Source organism: Nerophis ophidion, linkage group LG09 (genome assembly GCF_033978795.1).
Source record: "Nerophis ophidion isolate RoL-2023_Sa linkage group LG09, RoL_Noph_v1.0, whole genome shotgun sequence".
Classification (NCBI taxonomy): Eukaryota; Metazoa; Chordata; class Actinopteri; order Syngnathiformes; family Syngnathidae; genus Nerophis; species Nerophis ophidion.
In genome coordinates this window covers 13,359,597-13,382,631 of record NC_084619.1, presented here as the reverse complement: position 1 = coordinate 13,382,631, position 23,035 = coordinate 13,359,597, and the positions used below count along the sequence as shown (strand labels likewise).

Here is a 23,035-nt window from a genome sequence, read left to right as displayed (position 1 = left end):
AAGCACCTTTTTAGATGACCGTCAAGTAGAGACACGTTGTCAAAAACTCGCCCACAGTTAATAACTGGACATGTGTGTTTTCTTGAAGGGTTTATAGGAAAAGCAGACCGTGCACGTCTGCGTCTTTCAAATCCGGAATTGATCACTCCAGGCTGGAGGCCTAGAAAAAAATGCAAGATACTGTATCTGTGTGGACATTTGCTAACACAGTGTGACCTCGATTTACGAACTCAATAGGTTCTTGAACATGGTTTGTAAACCAAAAAGGTTTGTATAATGAGGCAGAGGTCCCCATAAGAATCAATGTAAACATAAAAAACTGGTTCTAGCCTCAACAAAAGTCCCTATTTTAGTAAAAAAAATGCACACTTTTAAAGACACTTTAATGTATATACTGTAAACACATCAAACCAAGATAACGGGGTAATGGCTCAACATTTTTATTTTTTATTTCAAACAACACAACAACATTACAGTAAGCTTGAATGTCAACAAAAACACACACACTGATGTCTTATTGGTGCGCGCCAAAATGTCGCTACAATAAAAAAATTAAAATTAAATAATTTTACCTTTTTTTACGAATATTTGAGGCATTGTTGAACACTGGGATTTTTGGGGTGATAAACCAGTAGTGGCTTCACATAATCACCGGAAGAATTAGCACAAACTCACACTGTGAGATCCTTCATCAGCTTGTGTCCTGGTAGTGCCTTCTCTTTTGCTGTAATAAAAGATGCGCTCTTGTATATTTCATGGTCTCATCACAATTAAACGCTCACTGCGGACCAAATCCCCCTTCGCTGATAAAATCCTCTAACCGAAGGTGCTGCTAACCAGAGGCTAACTTGCTGAAAAGCTAGCTCAAAGTGGTTGTCTCGCAACCTGAAGCTATACAGCCAGAGTAATTCAAAGCGTTTCTGATGACACAAAAAGATCTCTAAAACATGTTGAAACGGCTCTGACGGGCGCAAGTTAAGACAATAATGGTAATGAACTTAGAAGTGCTGCTAGCCGTTGAATCCTTTTAAAATTGCCGCACCCGTATGTACAGAATGTATGGTGCCCAACTTCTTCAAAAAGGGCCGTATCCATGTGTAAACAAAATAATGTCATCAAAATGTCAGCCTCTGATGGCTTCAAGTGGCATGCAAAATGAATGAATGAAGTGTTTGTACGTTGAAACACGGTTTGCACACCGAGTCATATCTGGCAAAGTCGCAAATAGAGGCGTTTGTAAATCAGGGTCCCACTGTACCGCTCCTCCTTTTAATGCAATACATACCTGGCATCTTTAGCCAGGCATCCACACAGCGCTTTGCCTCTTGATTCGTTGTATTTGTTGACCGACACATTAGCTCCTGCTGTCCGTGAACTCTTTGCTGTATCTGTTTTTCCTGAAAAAAGACAAAAACAAAACTATTCTGCGTATATTCATGCACATGTCTGTGGAAACTATGTAGAAACCGAAAGACTTAAAAGGTCCCATATGTAGTAATGGGACCTTTTAAGTCCTTATGTTGGCTCTACCGTGGATGTCGTTGTGGTTTGTGCAGCCCTCTGAGACACTAGTGATTTAGGGCTATATAAATAAACATTGATTGATTGATTGATTGATTGAGTAATGTGGCCAGTAAAAGTACTGTAATCACGGTCAAAATTCTGTAGTTCCCTCCCACTTTCCGTGACTGGGGTTACCAGATACGCAGCCGAATCCAAATCTTACTCCAAGGAACTTCCAATGGCAATTGAGTCCTATGCTGTAAGTTTCTCTTGTTTATAGTTCTTGCAAGATGGTTTACTAAGTAATTATGCCACATTTTACTGATGTCGATTAGCCACATTTATTTGTAAAGTTAGGAGAAATATAATCTTAGAGAAAGATATGACATTTAAAACATTTGTACACACGTACAACACTTAAGACCTTCAGTGTATCAGTATGTGGAATTAAACTATGGAATGGATTAAGCAAAGCAATCAAACAATGTACTAAGAAACTCTTCAAACTGGAAGTGTTTACAAAGTACAAAAAAGAAGAACCATAATAAACACTGGAAGTGTTTACAAAGTACAGAAAAGAAGAACCATGATAAACATTCTGATTTTATTCACCCATTCATTCTTTCATTCTCAAAATAATCTTACTTATCTCATCGTATGGAATAAAACTTACTTCACCAATTATTTATTTTTATTGTGATTACTTATGGAGTATATTGTGAATACATTGAGAACAGGAAGTGAACAAAAGTTTTAGCAACTGTTATGTAAAAGAAAAGGGGTAGGATTAAATAAGCTCTGCTTCTTCCTACTCCTTTTCAAACATGTTAAAAAGAGAAACTGGAAATTGTGATGTATCATGTTGTATGCTTGCATGTTCGAAATAAACTCAAACTCAACTCAAGTTACGCAGCAATAATTTTGTCGGGAGTCGGGACAGATTGCTGGCATTACCCAGCTAAAATGTGTAGTTTGATCATACGGAGCACCATCAAAATAATTATATATAAAAACAGTAAAATTACCGCCACATTTCATTCAGCATAACTCAATTTTGCATCCAACCTGACGCACTGCATTCTCTTCCATGTATGCACATCACCATCTTGCAGTGCAGAGTGTAATTCTATGAGCCAACCAACGTTACGCAAAAACCATATTCGCATAAATCATATAGCCTACTACAGGGGTGCCCACACTTTTTCTGCAGGCGAGCTACTTTTCAATTGACCTACTCGAGGGGATCTACCTCATTTATATATATCATTTATATTTATTTATTTATGAAAGAGACATTTTTGTAAACAAGTTAAATGTGTTTAATGATAATACAAGCCTGTGTAACACATATAGATGTCTTTCTTTCACAAAGACAAGAATATAAGTTGGTGTATTACCTGATTCTGATGACTTGCATTGATTGGAATCAGACAGTAATGATGATAACGCCCACATTTTCAAATGGAGGAGAAAAAAAGTTGTCCTTTCTGTACAATACCACATGAAAGTGGTTGGTTTTTGGCATCTAATTCATCCAGCTTCCATACACTTTACAAGAAAAACATTGGCGGAAAATTCCGTAGCTTGCTTGATTGACATTCACGGCACCCGAGGGTCTTGTGAGATGACGCTGGCTGCTGCCAGTTCATTATTATGAAAAATGACAGAGAGGAAGGCGAGAAACACTTTTTATTTCAACAAGACTTTCGCGCTGTCCCTTCCGTCAAAACTCTAAAGGCCGACTGCACATTTCCTATCTTCACAATAAAAGCCCTGCTTCATGCTGCCTGCGCTAACAAAATAAGAGTCTCGGAAAGCTGGCGTGCACAAGTGATGTGCACGCCAGCTTTCTGAGGGATCGCTTGTGCACGCCAGTTTTCCGAGACTCTGTATTTAGTTAGTGCAGGCAGCATGAAGCAGAGCTTTTATTGTGAAGATAGGAAATGTGCAGTCGGCCTTTAGAGTTTTGACGGAAGGTACGGCGCGAGAGTCTTTTGAAATAAAAAGTGTTTCTCGCCTTCCTCTCGGTCATTTTTAATAATAATGATCTTGCAGCAGCCAGCGTCATCTCACAAGACCCTCCGGTACCGTGAATGTCATTTAAGTGACGTCTTGGTGAAGATTGATGATCTGACACACCCCCCGCGGTCGACTCGTAGCTCGCGATCGACGTAATGGGCACCCTTGGCCTACTACCATGTCAATACACAAAGTATAAAATCACTACATGTAATGCATTATATTGTGCCAAGCAAATACCACCTCATATGTGCTTGCAGCACATAAAGTACCAGAAACCGCAATTAGCTGTGATAATGTTAGAACAGACGTCTTTAGTATATCAGCATATTGAGAACAAAATAGGCTCTGACACTACCCATATCCACATAGGTTTTATTTGTCGAAAATATATTTTGCCTTGTCAGTTGGGTGACAAATTGAAATACAGGCTAACGGACATATATTTCTCCTTTCAGCCTATATATCGATGTGTCATTGACAGGGCTAGCATGCTAACATACACTAGTGTGATGGTGGTGCTTCACTCCTAAGCATTCGTTACATGAACATACTAACTTTGTTAGAAAAGACCATCGACTGTATTGGACAATATAGTTTACATACGAAATGTCAATTTCCATTTATTACACGTAAGAAAACGTAAATGCCTGACTTTCCTATTCAGGAGGAAATTAGCAAGTTTGGCGTCAGATGAAAACATATTCTCCGCCTTCAATCGTCTCCATCTTTCAAAAGTATCCCCGATACAAATCTTTGTTTTGTTCCTGGTTTTTGTCATGAATAAGTTGAGAATCGTAACGACCCATATTAGATTTACTAAGGTCTGACATGTTTAGTAACTTTACCAGTGGCAGTAGCTCGACTAAGAGGGCGGTGCGTAACTGGCAACCTGGATGTGACACACTCAAGACTTTCTAATTGGTCAAAATGGTGGAGGGCGGGGCATCGAAAATGAAAACAATAACAATATTTCGGGGCTGTAAATCTAATTTTGAAATGAGCATATCCCGGCTGAACTAATATCCCTGCTTTGAGTGTTTCAGAGTTGGACATGTGTTTTACTGAGGTGGCTAACTATGATGCGTGCAGTTTATCAAAGCAACAAACAAACAATCGGAAAATCCCCGTTACTGAGGTGGCTAACCATGATGTGTGCAGTTTATCAAAGCAACAATCAAACAATCGGAAAATCCCCGTTACTGAGGTGGCTAACCATGATGCGTGCAGTTTATCAAAGCAACAATCAAACAATCGGAAAATTCCTGTCGTATCAATTCCTAGATATGGTCGTAACTATACTAAATGCACTGGGCATAATAAACACAACATTATTAATATTGCTACTACGGATAATTTGATCAAAAACTCCCTAAAACAGCCCACTACCTATAATATAGGTTTTTTAAACATAAGATCATTGTCTCCTAAAACGTTGTTAGTTAATGATATTATCAGAGACAACAATCTTAACGTCATCGGTCTCAGCGAAACCTGGCTTAAACCAAACGACTTTTTTGCGCTAAATGAGGCATGTCCTCCTAACTTTACACATGCGCATATTGCCCGTCCGCTCAAAAGGGGTGGGGGGGTTGCACTAATATACAACGAAAACTTTAACCTTAGTCCTAACATAAATAATAAATATAAATCGTTTGAGGTGCTTACTATGAGGTCTGTCACACCGCTGCCTCTACACCTGGCTGTTATCTACCGCCCCCCAGGGCCCTATTCGGACTTTATTAATGAATTCTCAGAGTTCGTTGCTGATCTAGTGACACACGCCGATAATATAATCATAATGGGGGACTTTAATATCCATATGAATACCCCATCGGACCCACCGTGCGTAGCGCTCCAGACTGTAATTGATAGCTGTGGTCTCACACAAATAATAAATGAACCCACGCATCGCAACGGTAATACGATAGACCTAGTGCTTGTCAGGGGCATCACCGTTCCCAAAGTTACGATACTCCCGTATACTAAAGTATTGTCTGATCATTACCTTATAAAATTCGAGGTTCAGACGCATGTTCGTCAAACTAATAATAATAATAACTGCTATAGCAGCCGCAACATTAATACAGCCACAACGACAACTCTTGCTGACCTACTGCCCTCGGTAATGGCACCATTCCCAAAGTATGTGGGCTCTATTGATAACCTCACTAACAACTTTAACGACGCCCTGCGCGAAACCATTGATAACATAGCACCGCTAAAGTTAAAAAAGGCTCAAAAAAAGCGCACCCCGTGGTTTACAGAAGAAACTAGAGCTCAGAAATTATTATGTAGAAAGCTGGAACGCAAATGGCGCACGACTAAACTTGAGGTGCACCATCAAGCATGGAGTGATGGTTTAATAACTTATAAACGCATGCTTACCTTAGCTAAAGCTAAATATTACTCAAATCTCATCCACCGTAATAAAAACGATCCTAAATTTTTGTTTAGTACGGTAGCATCGCTAACCCAACAAGGGACTCCTTCCAGTAGCTCAACCCACTCAGCTGATGACTTTATGCAATTCTTTAGTAAGAAAATTGAAGTCATTAGAAAGGAGATTAAAGACAATGCGTCCCAGCTACAACGGGGTTCTTACTGATAGGATGCAGTGTGTCTCCCATAACAATGTAACCTCGGACTACGTTAAGGTAACGTGTGGAGTTCCCCAGGGTTCGGTCCTTGGCCCTGCACTCTTCAGCATCTACATGCTGCCGCTAGGTGACATCATACGCAAATACGGTATTAGCTTTCACTGTTATGCTGATGACACCCAACTCTACATGCCCCTAAAGCTGACCAACACGCCGGATTGTAGTCAGCTGGAGGCGTGTCTTAATGAAATTAAACAATGGATGTCCGCTAACTTTTTGCAACTCAACGCCAAAAAAACGGAAATGCTGATTATCGGTCCTGCTAGACACCGAACTCTATTTAATAATACAACTCTAACATTTGACAACCAAACAATTAAACAAGGCGACACGGTAAAGAATCTGGGTGTTATCTTCGACCCAACTCTCTCCTTTGAGGCACACATTAAAAGCGTTACTAAAACGGCCTTCTTTCATCTCCGTAATATCGCTAAAATTCGCTCCATTCTGTCCACTAAAGACGCTGAGATCATTATCCATGCGTTTGTTACGTCTCGCCTCGACTACTGTAACGTATTATTTTCGGGTCTCCCCATGTCTAGCATTAAAAGATTACAGTTGGTACAAAATGCGGCTGCTAGACTTTTGACAAGAACAAGAAAGTTTGATCACATTACGCCTGTACTGGCTCACCTGCACTGGCTTCCTGTGCACTTAAGCTGTGACTTTAAGGTTTTACTACTTACGTATAAAATACTACACGGTGTAGCTCCATCTTATCTTGCCGATTGTATTGTACCATATGTCCCGGCAAGAAATCTGCGTTCAAAGGACTCCGGCTTATTAGTGATTCCCAAAGCCCAAATAAAGTCTGCGGGCTACAGAGCATTTTCCGTTCGGGCTCCAGTACTCTGGAATGCCCTCCCGGTAACAGTTCGCGATGCCACCTCAGTAGAAGCATTTAAGTCTCACCTTAAAACTCATTTGTATACTCTAGCCTTTAAATAGACTCCCTTTTTAGACCAGTTGATCTGCCGTTTCTTTTCTTTTTCTTCTATGTCCCACTCCCCCGTGGGGAGGGGGTCCGGTCCGGTCCGGTGGCCATGTACTGCTCGCCTGTGTATCGGCTGGGGACATCTCTGCGCTGCTGGTCCGCCTACGCTTGGGATGGTTTCCTGCTGGCTCCGCTGTGAACGGGACTCTCGCTGCTGTGTCTTGGATCCTCTTCGGACTGGACTCTCGCGACTGTGTTGTATCCATTGTGGATTGAACTTTCACAGTATCATGTTAGATCCGCTCGACATCCATTGCTTTCATCCTCTCTAAGGTTCTCATAGTCATCATTGTCACCGACGTCCCACTGGGTCATTATTGTCACCAATGTCCCACTGGGTGTGAGTTTTCCTACCGAGGATGTCGTGGTGGTTTGTGCAGCCCTTTGAGACACTAGTGATTTAGGGCTATATAAGTAAACATTGATTGATTGATTGATTGAACTACTGTTATCAGTTATAAAAGTATTCGAAAATAACAGAATTTATTAATGCCTTTTGACGTATCAGGGCCATTGAATGATGACTTGACATGAAATTATTACATATGGCACCTTTAAATATCCTTCTAATGTGCAGCAAAATGTATTGTAAACATACCATATGTTGTATGCTGTCCACATGGAGGCACTGTTGCTCTAAATATTTATATTGTTTGATCCCACGTTTTTAATAAGTATGCCAAGAAACTGTCCCAGATCCCTTTCAATAAGGGGCTATAAAAATGTAGCTTTTTATAGCAAGAAATGAGTGGGATGAGTTGGAGCTTTGTTAAAGGGCATCATTTACATTAGTCTCTCAGACCAACACGGAGGTTCTAATGGATGCTTTTATTTGCAGTCGTTTAGACCAGTGGTTCTCAACCTTTTTTTAGTGATGTACCCCCTGTGAACATTTTTTTAATTCAAGTACCCCCTAATCAGAGCAAATCATTTTTGGTTGAAAAAAAGAGATAAAGAAGTAAAATACAGCACTATGTCATCAGTTTCTGATTCATTAAATTGTATAAAAGTGCAAAATATTGCTCATTTGTAGTGCTCTTTCTTGAACTATTTGGAAAAAAAGATATAAAAGTAACTAAAAACTTGTTTAATTCTAAATAAAGATTTCTACACATAGAAGTAATCATCTTAAAGTGCCCTCTTTGGGGATTGATCTGGATTCATGAACTTCATTCTAAACATTTCTTCACAAAAAAATAAATCTTTAACATCATTTATGGAACATGTCCACAAAAAATCTAGCTGTCAACACTGAATATTGCATTGTTGTATTTCTTTTCACAGTTTACGAACTTACATTCATATTTTGTTGAAGTATTATTCAATAAATATATTTGTAAAGGATTTTTGAATTGTTGCTATTTTTAGAATATAAAAAAAATAAAATCTCACATGCCCCTTGGCATACCTTCAAGTACCCACAGGGGTACGTGTACCCCCATTTGAGAACCACTGGTTTAGACTATTGTAATGATCTCTGGTCTTCACCAAAAAATTTTTTAGAACTCTACAATCATCACAAAACTCACATTTTGATGAGGACCAGTGGGTGGGAGCGCATTACACCAGTTTTAAAGTCGCTGCATAGGCACCTCGAACGCTTTAGGGTCGATTTTAAAATTGTATTATTAGTTTTTAAATCTCCTAATAGCCTTGCGCCTTCTTATTTAACAGACCTGTTTTTACAGTACCAAACTTTTATCTTTACCAATTATCAGAAAAAAGGCCCATGTTGAGGCGGCATTTAGCCACTATGGCCCCCACCAATTGGAACAGCTTGTCAAGAGAGCCTCAGGACAGCAGAGACCGTTGATACTTTATAAACAAAAAAAGGTTATAGACATACCTTTATAATCAGGCTTTTTACTGATCACATTCATGCTCTTCTTAAATTTTTTTTATTGTTTTATTTTGCTTATTGCTATTGTTACTACATTACTCTCTTAACGTTATGTTTTTGTGAATTTATTTATTATTAATATTTTATTTTTACATGGATTTTATATTAGGTTTCATACTATATTTTAGATGGCGGTAATTGGAGTTATTCTCCAGTGTGGAGATTTTTCTCAATCCTCACTACCATGCCACAATAGTGTTCCCTGAATCCTTTGTAAAATTAGTTTTAAATTTGAAATGTTTTGTGCCTCTCCAAAACATAAACAAAAAAAACACCAGGAATGCACATTTGGATACATTCTCTCATTTCAGTTTCAAAATATTTCGTCAATTTCATTTTCCAAATATTTAGCCCACCCTACAACTTCATGTGTAAATAATGCTATTAGTGGAAAGATGCAGGTTTAGGCTTTTGTCAAACAGCATTAATGACAGTAGCAGTATCGTAGAGTGCTAGGTAAGCTCAAAAGCACAGAAAAAAGGTAAACTTGTTCTCACTACAGTTACATTTCACAGCAATCTGGCTGTTTTGGGAACGTGGCGGCAAAAATAGCTCGAGCACTTGGGTGAATTAGTATGAATTCAGGCATTTTAGTGCCAGAAGTATTTGGGGACTTAACTTCTAGCGGATAACGAGCGCTGCCTCATTTATATTCAAAATTTCCAATGTTTTCCGGCACAGTTTACATTTAGCACGTCTTGCAAGCTACAAATTGTATTTATCTTCAAAAATCCATGCTTTATTGAAGCTGCACTTCGCTGCTATCGTCACCAAACTAGCAGAAGTAAGGAGTTAGTGGGCCTGCCTGCAGTCCATTGGAGGTCGCATGCACACACAAACTAGACTGAATATATATTTCTCACACCGAATCATGACGGTCCGTAGCAATTTACATTTCCTTTTGACATTGATTATGTTTGGATTAATGAAACTTAAGATATATTTCCATTACTTTTCTAAAACATCAATCAATCAACATGTATTAAATAGCTCTTAATCATATTTTTCATACATTTTTTAGGGCCTGGAAGTAGCATTTCTAAAATTCCATGAATTTGCCAGTTTTTTCGTGGCCATACAAACCCTGCAAATTGTTTCAATCCATGCTTTCTTACCTTGAAGGCTCTACATTTGTCCGCTCTTTCCCGTTTCTCCAGGGCCACCTGCTGCGCCAGTCTGTCCAGAGTAGATGCCACGTGCGCTTTTTGCCGGTTGATTTTATCATCGATCTTTAGGAAAAGAAAAGCCATGACGACAAATACAGCTTCAATTTTGTGTATGTACCGCTCAATTTTAATGTGTCGTTTTTCTCACTGTTTGTATCGATGAAGAACAGCCTTCTTCATCACTGTCGCTCAGCAGATCGACACACTGTATCACTGGCCTTAGTGGGCCCTCCTGTGTAAAGCAGAGGTTCGTTTGTAATGTACTGAATTAATATCGTAATTAATGTATGATTTCAAATAGCAAGGTAAAAAAATGTTTAACAAGCCCAGCTTTCATTGCACAAGTACACTAATTAAATAAATGCATTCAAATGTTATTTAGATTTTAGACACAGTTGTTGTCTAGAGTTAGGCAAAGTTCAAGGTTTCCCCGAGATTGCCAATATACTTGTCGCAGTGCGGACGTGTCGGGTCAATATGACATCATACAATTTGCATAATCTTCAAAGATGCAAATACTTTCTTTAAAGAAGATTTAAAAAAAAAACTCTGATACCAGCAATTAATATGATGTATTAGCTGAAATAGGCTCCACCGCCCCCCGCGACCCTGAAGGGAATAAGCGGTAGGAAATACATGGATGGATGTTCTTATATATTGAAAATTTGTTATTTTTTTAATCTCATATGTGAGTCGTAAACAACTTAAATATTATTAAAAGATCTATTGTATTTCATTGATGTAAATTGTGTTACAAAATGAGGACAAGAAGTAAATGTGCTAAATTGCTGTGATATGGAAAAGGGGTAGGAATAAATAAGCTTAACTTCTTCCTATATCTTTTCGAACATATTGTAAATAGAAGTATAAATATGTAAGGTATATAATGTATCACTTGTAATTGAATGCAAGTTCAAAATGAATAATGAATTCAAACCAAATCAATATTTTTGCTCTATTTTTCAATTGTTGCACAACGGCTGCTGGTCCTTCAAGTAAAGAAAGCCCATGTTTAGCTCCTCTCTAAACACAAGTACAGTGTCCAACTCTCCATTAAAAGATAAAAGATATAAAGATGCTACATTTTACAAAGAAAATGTCACGTAAGAAATAGTAAAATTATAATAATAATAACAGTAATAATACATTTCACTTATAAGGCGCCTTTCTGGGCACTCAAGGACACTGTGCAAAATCAAAACAATAAAATCAATTGGATAAAAACAACCAAAACCACAAAAATCGATAAGATTTACAATGAATAAGCAGTCAGGAATAGGTGTGTTTTGAGTCTTGATTTGAAGAGGGATAAGGAGTCACTGTTACAAAGGTCTAATGGTAATATGTTCCAAAGATGTGGGGCTAAGCGGCTGAAAGCTCGGGCACCCACGGTGAACAGTTTAAATAAGGAGACAGTGAGATGGATGCATAAAGAGAATCTTAGGGAACGTAAGGGCGTGGCGACATGCAGCAGGTAGGAGAGATATGATGGAGAGAGGTTATAAATAGCTTTGAAAGTGAGGAGAATTATTTTAAATTGTATACGGTGTTTGATGGGTAGCCAGTAGAGTTGCTGCAGAAACGCGGGGATGTGCTGGATTGAAGGGGTTCTGGTGATTATCCGAGCTGCAGAGTTCTGGAGAGGCTGAAGTTTGTGAAGGGACTTGTGAGGGAGACCAAAATTCTCCATATCAACTACAAACAACGGAATGCAAATTGAAAAATGCTCCGGCAGTGGTTTATATTTCAAGATATCTGATTCCCTCATTTTGCTATCCATTTAAAAAGGGATTCAGCCTCAGACCGATTAGCCAATAGTCATGCAAAAAAGCCCACGTCCAGGCCAGCCGTGGCAGAGCCAATTTTTAATTCACTTCCAACAAACTCGAGCATTTCTCCAATGCTTGTCTAGTTTAGCTGCAGTGTAACAACGCACTCTATGCTCCGCCATTAAAAGTGAATGGATGCTCTGCTTTAAGACAGTTTAATTCACTGTGACATTACCACAATAAATGAGATAAAAGTCACGTCAGCTGTTGCAAAGTAGTAGCAGATTCTGAGCAAAAGTTGAATACATTCAGCCTCTGGCGTGTTAGAATAAGGCGAGTCGGCAAGTCAGATCCATAACTTCAGGACAAGGATTGGCTTTAGGACTGGGTTGGTTGCGAAGTAGGCCTGAAGCTGCCCAGTCAGAGCCAAGGTGTGGGCGATACCTCGGTGTTACCTGTGCCCCATGCAATTTCTGTCCTTGAAAGAACACCGCTGTCTTCTTAATATTGGCACATTTCACTTTTTATAGATCACTGTCCTCAGGTAAATCTTGGATATGTTAAAGTATATACACATTTCATGCATGCTGCCTCCAATCACACACACATAATCCTAAAGTATTTAAAGGGGAACATTATCACCAGACCTATGCAAGCGTCAATATATACCTTGATGTTGCAGAAAAAAGACCATGTATTTTTTTAACCGATTTCCGAACTCTCAATGGGTGAATTTTGGCGAATTAAACGCCTTTCTGTTTATGGCTCTTTTAGCGATGAAGTCAGAACGTGTCGTCACCGAGGTAATACAGCCGCCATTTTCATTTTCAACACATTGCAAACACCGGGTCTCAGCTCTGTTATTTTCCGTTTTTTCGACTATTTTTTGGAACCTTGGAGACATCATGCCTCGTCGGTGTGTTGTCGGAGGGTGTAACAACACTAACAGGGAGGGATTCAAGTTGCACCACTGGCAAGAAATTTGCCGCAAGACCCCCTTTTGAGTTTCTGCACATTTTACCGGCCAGGCTAAGACAGACATGGCACAGAGATGTATGGATAACCTGCAGATGCATTTGCAAAGATTAAGTCAACGAAATCACAAAGGTGAGTTTTGTTGATGTTGTTGACTTATGTGCTAATCAGACATATTTGGTCGCAGCATGACTGCCAGCTAATCGATGCTAACATGCTACGCTAATCGATGCTAACATGCTATTTACACTAGCTGTATGTACATTTGAAACTAGATACCAACATTTAATGCGAAACAAACACTTACCAATCGACGGATTTAAGTTGCTCCAGTGTCACAAGATGTAAAAGTTCTGATCGTTTGGTCCGCACATTTTCCCGCGATGCTAATAAGGCAGCCATGCTGTGGGCCATTTCATTAGGTACACCCATGCTATGGCCGAATAGCGTCAATAGCTATTCGCTCAATAGCTTCACTTTCTTCTTCAATTTCGTTTTCCTTATCTGCCTCCATACTCCAACCATCTGTTTCAATACATGCGTAATCTGTTGAATCGCTTAAGCCCCTGAAATACGAGTCTGAATCCGAGCTAATGTCGCTATATCTTGCTGTGGTAACCGCCATGTTGTTTGTATTGGCAGCACTGTATGACGTCACAGGGAAATGGACAGTCGCTTCGCAAATAGCGAAAATCAAGAACTTTAAAGCATTTTAGGGATATTCCGGGAGGTGTAAAATTTTGAAAAAAACCTTTGAAAAATAAAACAACCCACTTGGAACTGATTTTTATTGTTTTTAACCCTTTTGAAATCGTGATAATGTCCCCCTTAAACTTTATAAAACTGTATAAATCTTATGGACGCCACGATTAATTATATGGAGGGGAAACCCTGCAGGTTATATAAGCTACGCCATCCATTTTGTTTGCAAGAGTAAGCTAGACCCAAACCGAGCTGACTTCTGGGGTACATTTTGGGTTGGTCACCAGCCAATCACAGGGCACCTAATAAGCAAAAAAACATTCACAATTTCTCCTAATAACCTAACATGTATGTTTTGGGGATATGGAAGAAAGCCGTAATACCCGCAGAAATCCCGCACAATCCTGGGACACCATGAAAATTCCTCAAAATGACATTGCAACAGTTATCCGAACTTGGGCTGTCAAACGACTAACATTTCTAATCGCGATTAGTCGCATTTTGTTCTGTTACCTCAAAATTAATTGCGATTACTTGCAGATATGTATCATTTTTCATCATAAATAAGTCTACTCTGGACAGATAATTTTCAGGAGGGAGGGGGCTATCCCAGCTGTAATCCGTGGTATTTCTACCTGAATAAATGCTTCTGATATTCTGTGTTGTACAAGTTAATGGACTTCATATTGCTGCATGAAAATATTGTAACTTTCTCTATTAATCAATTATATGCAATATTGAGCCTGCTAATCCTTCTGTAATTGAGGACTAGAAAAATACATGTTATAAAATAATTTACGAACTATATCAGCCAGCAAACCCCCGCTTTCTTTAACAAAAAGGACTGGCAACAAATCTAGCATATATTTGTGGTGTCATTGGCGACAGTACTAGTGTTTAAAGACTTTGTTTGGATTCTGTCGCGCCATGTCCATGACGAAAAGCGAGCAGAGAGGCTGACGTCACACTTGCTTTGCGTTGCTGGGAACCTCTCTCTTATTAAAAGCTGCCTGTGTCATCTTAAATTGTGAAGATCGCTGTCTGCGGGTATATAATAAATGGGTTGTACTTGTATAGCGCCTTTCTACCTTCAAGGTACTCAAAGCGCTTTGACACAACTTCCACATTTACCCATTCACACACACATTCACACACTGATGGAGGGAGCTGCCATGCAAGGCGCCAACCAGCACCCATCAGGAGCAAGGGTGAAGTGTCTTGCTCAGGACACAACGGACGTGACGAGGTTGGTACTAGGTGGGATTTGAACCAGGGACCCTCGGGTTGCGCACGGCCACTATACCACTGCGCCACGCCACGCCGTCGACTATATCAAAGTACGTCTACAGTGCGGACACGCTGGCTCCACTCAAGACAACCCTGTGCGTATAGCTCACGTCATCACATCATCGGTTTCGGGAGCACTGTTCTGGTGATTAAAGCATGTCTTTTTCTGGCCAAAGTTTCGGTTAATCATTAGTCAATAGTGCGCAAATAATAAACTATATATAGCCTTTAAACTGTTACTACCTGCTTAAGTTTGTGTGTTATGATAGCCATTTTTCCCAAGGTCTGTGAACACACCGTGTCAGCAGAGAACGAACAAGTTTTATGTGTCTTGAAGTGTGTACGCGGAGGAAATATTTGTTGAAGCTGGGCTAGTTGTTATCATAAAACTGCACCTTAACCGTAATGTGAACATAGAAGTGAAACAGCACCCATCTCTAAAACGACGCACTCAAGGCGAAAAATAGTCCTTTCTTGTCGGGCGAACAAATTAAATGGGTTATATTTGAATAGCGTTTTTCTACCTTCAAGGTACTCAAAATGCTTTGACACTATGAGTGCCGTCCCGTCTTGTAATCGTCCATAATGTTTCTACTCGTATGGCTTCTTCATTCATAAATCCAAGCAATGTTTGTAAGTTTTACAATATAACTAAAACCATTCTTAGTTACTAAACTTTCCATGGCTTTGAACCTGACTTTCTTTTGTCAAATTCTGCTCGTTAGTGGTTTATAAAAAGCAAGTGTTCGCGTTAATCGCTCGATAAAAAATGTGTGCCGTTATTGAAATGCACAGCAAACGGTTTATTATCTCGTTAACTTTGGCAGCCCTAATTCAAACACAAATTTCCTGAAAGTGAGGCAGACAGATGTGCCAACTACTTTGGTTATGGGTTACTCACAGACACAAATTCCACTTCGTCCACCTCATCCTCTTCTTCTTGACCAGGAGAAGACATTTATCTAGAAAAAATGAATAACAAATGTTAAAACTACAGACCAAAATCCAAATCGGGTAAACACTAAGAAGTGTATTTTAGAGATGGGTCACACAACACTGAAGCATTAATGCTTTATGAAACACAAAGATTAATAAATTGTCCCTTGAAGCCCAATATATGTCACTTAAAGGAAATTAATTGTGACTAGTAGAGCTGCTGTGTCATTTGACTGCAAAGCGCCAAACTGTTAATTAGAATGCGCTTATTTTGGCTCACAAGTGACAGTTTGTACTAAATGAAGTCGGCAGTGTTGCATTTGATCAGTTTTCGTCTCAATCATCGATCAGACTGGAAACAGACGATTCCGAAGTGTGAGATTATTTCAAATAAGGCAATTGTTATTCTTTACTTGTTTACTTTTTGGAGTGTTCCAGTGAGTGTGAAGAGAAACTATAAATGAGTGCTACAGAGAGGGAAGAAATTGTGGATAAAACAGGAAGAGTAGTCTCCACTTTATGGCAGTTTTTGTGGATTCTTTTCAAACAGACCGTAGTCCATAGCTGCGCTCACCTCGTCTTTTCAAACAAAATAAAAACTAAATATAACAGATGTATAATTTTAAACTAAAAGTAGTTTGGTTCGATAATATTAAAACAATAATTACTGCATAACATAAAGTCATTTCCACACTTAAATAAGAATAACAGACCAAATTACATGTTACACAGACCATGCAAGTTCCATGGCAGTAAACCTGCAGAAAATGGTTCTTCTCAGGTTTCTGTTTACATGTTCAGACTTTGCACTATTTCGTCATACTTTATTAAGCATTTCTTATATATTCCTTGATTTTGCAGCTTCATTTTAAAAGGTCATTGTTGAGTGTTTAGAATTGTGTGTACTTTATGAGTGTTTTCAATGGTTGTGCTGACATGTCCTTTCCTTTCTCCCTTGATATCTGAAGGGATTGTATTCAGGAAAAGGTTACATTTAAAATAAAAATATGTGCATGTTATACATTTTTCTCCTGGTCCTTATTTTCCATGGGCAGGCCTCAAATATTTACTTTTTAAAAGGTCAAGGCAAGTTTTGCCTTAAAAGAAGGCTCATATTGTTGGGCACCAAGGCATGTATGAGATCTAGGGCTGCCAATTATGGCCAAAGTACTAATTAGAGATTATTGTTATCAATATTCAAATCATGATTACTGCAGTAAAGCAGTGTTGGGGTGTGACCATAATACCATCAAGACATTTGTAATGTCTAATATAAAGACTATAGATAAATGTTATCCATATATTTATAGACAAATATGTTTTTTAATTATTTAATAACATCAACTTGAAAGCTTTTTGTCATTCCATGATGCCTTTATCTTTACTTTCACATTTTGAGAGGAGTTTTTTTCCCTTTTTTTTTTAGGTTATGTACATTTACATGTAGAAGTAGATGATATATTAGGACAGATACATTAGGAGTTTGAGAAGAAATATGTCATATAGGAATTAACTATACACAATAACACATTAACAAAATGCTGTGTCACATGAATGATTGTTTAAGTAATACCTTTGTGACATGAAAACAACACAATGTAAAAAATAAAAAAAACTGGTGTTAAATTTTTGATATCCAAATAATACACAAAGCAGTTTGGCTACTGAATATCCATCCATCCATCCATTTCCTACCGCTTATTCCCTTGAAGTCTAATAAACAAGTTTTGTTCTTCTCCAACGCCTCCTAGTGGTTCAGGGCAACAGTTAAGCCAACGACAAAAAACCTGCAGTGATCCCGCTCACATCGAATCAACTATCTTCACAGCCTGGGTTCAATTCGAAGAGATGACAACACATTTTAGCTAGTTTTGATGTTATTTGAACACTGATACAGTTTGCATTAAAATAAAGGACGAGTGAGCATCCCAGTAAACACACTAAAGATTTTATAAACAAGTTGTGAGAACGTTTACGACACACCGCCTGCTGCAAAACATCAAATAGTTTTTCTCCTACGCTGTTTACTTTTAGTGTGGGGACGAGTGCGTCTGTCTCCAGTATTTTCCAAACCTGTATCCATCTAAACACAGAAGTGCGCTCTTAAACACACGACTTGAAGCGAGGGAAAATTACATTAAATCAAGCGCTTGGCTCCATTTACTCCGAGGGGAAATCTCCGCAGCAGAGTAGGTGTCGTTGGTCCACCATGATTATCTAGCCAAACGATGCTTGTGCGCATGCGCCTGACTTCCATCCATCCATTTTCTATCGCTTGTAGCTTTAAGGGTCGTCGGGGGGTGCTGGAGCCTATCTCAGCTGCATTCGGGCGGAAGGCGGGGTACACCCTGGACCAGTCGTCACCTCATCACAGGGCCAACATAGATAGACAGACAACATTCACACTCACATTCGGGCCAATTTAGTTTTGCCAATCAACCTATCCCCAGGTGCATGTTTTTGGAGGTGGGAAGAAGCCGGAGTACCCAGAGGGAACCCACGCAGTCACGGGCAGAACATACAAACTCCACACAGAAAGGTCCCGAGGCCGGGATTGAACACAGGACCTTCGTATTATGAGGCACATGCACTAACCCCTGTACGACCGTGCTGCCGCGGCGGACTTCATGTTCCCGAAAATGCATTAATAAATGACGTTTTTTCGAATACATGAATAAATTAAACGGTATTACTAACCGTCTAGACTTTTATCGCAAATTATCATTATACCGTTTACTGTTACAGCCCTCGTCCATTAACAAGTAAAAAGTCAAGGGCGGTCACGACATGTTCTTGCCGCAAATGTTGGTCAATTTTTTTTGCATCACGGCAAATGACAAGGGCGGTCACGACAAATGCCGTGGTAAAATTCGGGTGTTTTCCATGGTTGTGTTGACATTTCCTTTCCTTTCCGCCTTGATAGCTGAAGGGATTATACTCAGAAAAAGGTTACATTTAAAATAAAAATATGTACATGTTATATATTTTTCTCCTGGTCCTTATTTTCCACAGGTCATAAAAAATATCAATATTTGTCTATATCCTCCGACAACCCGTTTTCAGCCTACAATACTGTACTTAAGTCTATCCATCCTTCTGGTGAAGAAGGAGCTGAGCCGGAAGGCAAAGCTCTCAATTTACCGGTCGATCTACGTTCCCATCCTCACCTATGGTCATGAGCTTTGGGTCATGACCGAAAGGATAAGATCACGGGTACAAGCGGCCGAAATGAGTTTCCTCCGCCGTGTGGCGGGGCTCTCCCTTAGAGATAGGGTGAGAAGCTCCGTCATCCGGGAGGAACTCAAAGTAAAGCCGCTGCTCCTTCACATCGAGAGGAACCAGATGAGGTGGTTCGGGCATCTGGTCAGGATGCCTCCCGAACGCCTCCCTAGGGAGGTGTTTAGGGCACGTCCAACCGGTAGGAGGCCACGGGGAAGACCCAGGACACGTTGGGAAGACTATGTCTCCCGGCTGGCCTGGGAACGCCTCGGGATCCCCCGGGAAGAGCTAGACGAAGTGGCTGGGGAGAGGGAAGTCTGGGTTTCCCTGCTTAGGCTGTTGCCCCCGCGACCCGACCTCGGATAAGTGGAAGAAGATGGATGGATGGATGGAAGTCTATCCATCCATCCATTTTCTACCGCTTGACCCATTTGGGATCGCGGGGGGTGCTGCAGCCTATCTCAGCTGCATTCGGGTGGAAGGCGGGGTACAGCCTGGACAAGTCGCCTCCTCATCACAGGGCCAACACAGATAGACAGACAACATTCACTCACACACTATGGCCAATTTAAAGGCCTACTGACATGAGATGTTCTTATTTAAACGGGGATAGCAGGTCCATTCTATGTGTCATACTTGATCATTTTGCGATATTGCCATATTTTTGCTGAAAGGATTTAGTACAGAACATCGATGATAAAGTTCACAACTTTTGGTCGCTAATAAAAAAGGCGAGGGCAGTGGGAGCGATTCGAATGTTATTGGACACATTTACTAGGATAATTATGGAAAATCCTTTATCTGCTTATTGTGTTACTAGGGTTTTAGTGAGATTATATGGTACCTGAAAGTCGGAGGAGCGTGGCCACGGGTGTGGTGACCGCCAGTGTCTCCAATGGGAGGAGGTAACAGAGTCTGCAGCTGCAGGAGGACGCAAGCTCCGCTCATGACTACGGTAAGAGCCGACTTATTACGCCCATTTCCTCACCAAAACCTGCCGGTTGACGTGGTAGGGAACCATGTTTGCTTGACCGCTCTGTTCCATAGTAAAGTTTCACCTTCGAGAATGTAAACAAAGAAACACCGGCTGTGTTTGTGTTGCTATAGGCAGCTGCAATATTTCTTACATATTTCCTACATATTTCTTATTTGACTTCTCCATTATTAATTGAACAAATTGCAACAGATTCAGCAACACAGATGTCCAAAATACTGTGTAATTATGCGATTAAAGCAGACGACTTTTAGACGTGATCGGTGCTGGAAGAACATGTCCGCTACAACCAGTGACGTCACGCGCATGCGTCATCATACGCGTCATTATTCCGCGACGTTTTTAACAGGATACTTCGCGGGAAATTTAATATTGCAATTTAGGAAACTAAACCGGCCGTATTGGCATGTGTTGCAATGTTAAAGGCCTACTGAAACCCACTACTACCGACCACGCAGTCTGATAGTTTATATATCAATGATGAAATATTAACATTGCAACACATGCCAATACGGCCGGTTTAGTTTATCCATCCATCCATCCATTTTCTACCGCTTATTCCCTTTTGGGGTCGCGGGGGGCGCTGGCGCCTATCTCAGCTACAATCGGGCGGAAGGCGGGGTACACCCTGGACAAGTCGCCAACTCATCGCAGAGCCAACACAGATAGACAGACAACATTCACACTCACATTCACACACTACGGCCAATTTTAGTGTTGCCAATCAACCTATCCCCAGGTGCTGGTTTCAAATCCAGGCTCGGGATCTTTCTGTGCGGAGTTTGCATGTCCTCCCCGTGAATGCGTGGGTTCCCTCCGAGTACTCCGGCTTCCTCCCACTTCCAGTTTAGTTTACTAAATTACAATTTTTAATTTCCCGCGGAGTTTTTTGTTTAAAACGTCGCGGAATGATGACGCGTGCGCGTGACGTCTCGGGTTGGGGGGGACATATTAGCGCAGCACCACCTGCGGCTAAAAGTTGTGTCTTTTCATCGCGCAACTAACAGTATTCTGGACATCTGTGTTGCTGAATCTTTTGCAAATTGTTAAATTAATAATGGAGAAGTCAAAGTAGAAAGATGGAGGTGGGAAGCTTTAGCCTTTAGCCACACAAACACACGGCGTTTCCTTGTTTAAAATTCCCGGAGGTAAAGCTTTACTTTGGATCAGAGCGGTCAAGCGAACATGGTTCCCGACCACTTGTCAATCGACAGGTTTCGGTGAGAAAATTGTGGTAAAAAGTCGCCTCTTACCGGAGATCTACGGAGCTTGCGCCGTCCGTGCAGCTGCCGTGACTTCCCTCAAACATTGGCATCAACACACCCCTCCGACTATCAGGTACTATTTAACTCACTAAAACATTAGCAACACAATAGAAAGATAAGGTATTTCCCAGAATTATCCTAGTAAATGTGTCTAAAAACATCTGAATCGCTCCCAATGCAATCGCCTTTTTTTCTTTCTTTTTTTTTCTAGTCCTTCGCAATCAATATCCTCAGCCACGAATCTTTCATTCTCGCTCAAATCAATGGGGAAATTGTCGTTTTCTCGGTCCGAATACCTCTTGCTGCTGGAGGCTCCCATTATAAACAATGTGAGGAGCCCTCACACCGGTGACGTCATTGTCTGCTACTTCCGGTAAAGGCTAGGCTTTTTTATTAGCGACCAAAAGTTGCGAACTTTATATCGTCGACGTTCTCTACTAAATTATTTCAGCAAAAATATGGCAATATCGCGAAATGATCAAGTATGACACATAAAATGGACTTGCTATCCACGTTTAAATAAGAAAATCTCATTTCAGTAGGCCTTTAAGATTTCATCATTGATATATAAACTATCAGACTGCATGGTCAGTAGTAGTGGGTTTCAGTAAGCCTTTAGTGTTGACAATCCACTTATCCCCATGTGCATGTCTTGTCAATCAAAATCAGAAACCAAAACAGTCTTTATTAGCAAATCAAGACCGTATGATAAAAGGTAACTTGAAGGTCTTCTATGGCCCGTCCTAAAAACCCTTTTATGTAGCTTAATCTTAAATACTCGATGCAAATACGCTTTAGACACTTGTAAGTTAAGAAAATACACCATGTTTACATTTAACAACGCGTATAAACTCGATAGAGTATGCTGTGTAACAAAAAACTCACATAATGTTAAAAAAAAAAAAAGACTGACGGTCTCGAACAGTCTGACGGATCCTATGTTGTTGCACTATTATTCATGACCGCTAGAGGCAGCCAGACGAGTAAAACGTTTATTAAAACCACGAGGAAGACCCAAAGCGGCCTGGAGGTGCATTTTTGAGTTTGGAAGTGTCGAACAATTAAATATGTAACCAAACATGTCGTCGACGTAAGTCACAATTATAAGTTGCACTCTCATTTTACGCCATTGTTGAGTCGGGCGAGTACTTCTATACACGCTCAGTCGATCTAAAAAAAACAAACGTTGGAATAAAGCAAACGTGTAGCCAGAGTAGTTGTCGCTGATGCAACGTAAGTAAACACATGCAGGTGGAATGCAACAATAACGAACACGCGTGGTCTTCTCACCCGTCTGCTTCACCGCAAATCTGTGATTCAATGTTGACTTCTTCTCTCTGGTGTGGCTCTTCTTGGCTAGCATGTCAAACTCCGCGACGGAATACGTCACAAGTACCTCCAAGTGATCGCTCCTTTTCCAAACCCATAAAGCCCGCGCGGGCGGTGCTTGAGACTGTTTAGTACAGGGGTCACCAACCTTTTTGAAACTGTTGAAAGCACAATACCAATGTGAGCAATTTGCAATATGCGCAACCGCATTTTGCAAATTTGTATAATGCGCGATATTTTTGCAAATTGCTTCCAGCTATATCATTGAATAATGTGTGGTGCACATTTTGCAAAGCCATCCATCCATCATCTTCCGC

At 40.3% G+C, this 23,035-nt stretch overlaps 1 protein-coding gene across 3 annotated transcripts in view; it reads right to left on the bottom strand.

The window, feature by feature from the left end:
* znf451 (zinc finger protein 451) overlaps positions 1–22,834 on the bottom strand; it is a 35,259-nt gene extending 12,425 nt beyond the window's left edge. For all 3 annotated transcript variants that reach the window (XM_061910368.1, XM_061910369.1, XM_061910370.1), the window contains exons 1-6: positions 22,680–22,834; positions 15,877–15,937; positions 10,391–10,474; positions 10,192–10,305; positions 1,286–1,397; positions 7–160 (exon numbers count right to left, since the gene is read on the bottom strand). In XM_061910368.1, coding sequence (XP_061766352.1) covers positions 7–160; positions 1,286–1,397; positions 10,192–10,305; positions 10,391–10,474; positions 15,877–15,933 — 521 coding nt within the window. In that variant the 5' untranslated portion in view covers positions 15,934–15,937; positions 22,680–22,834. The remainder of the gene's footprint in view (positions 1–6; positions 161–1,285; positions 1,398–10,191; positions 10,306–10,390; positions 10,475–15,876; positions 15,938–22,679) is intronic.
* Between the last annotated feature and the right edge of the window lie 201 nt (positions 22,835–23,035).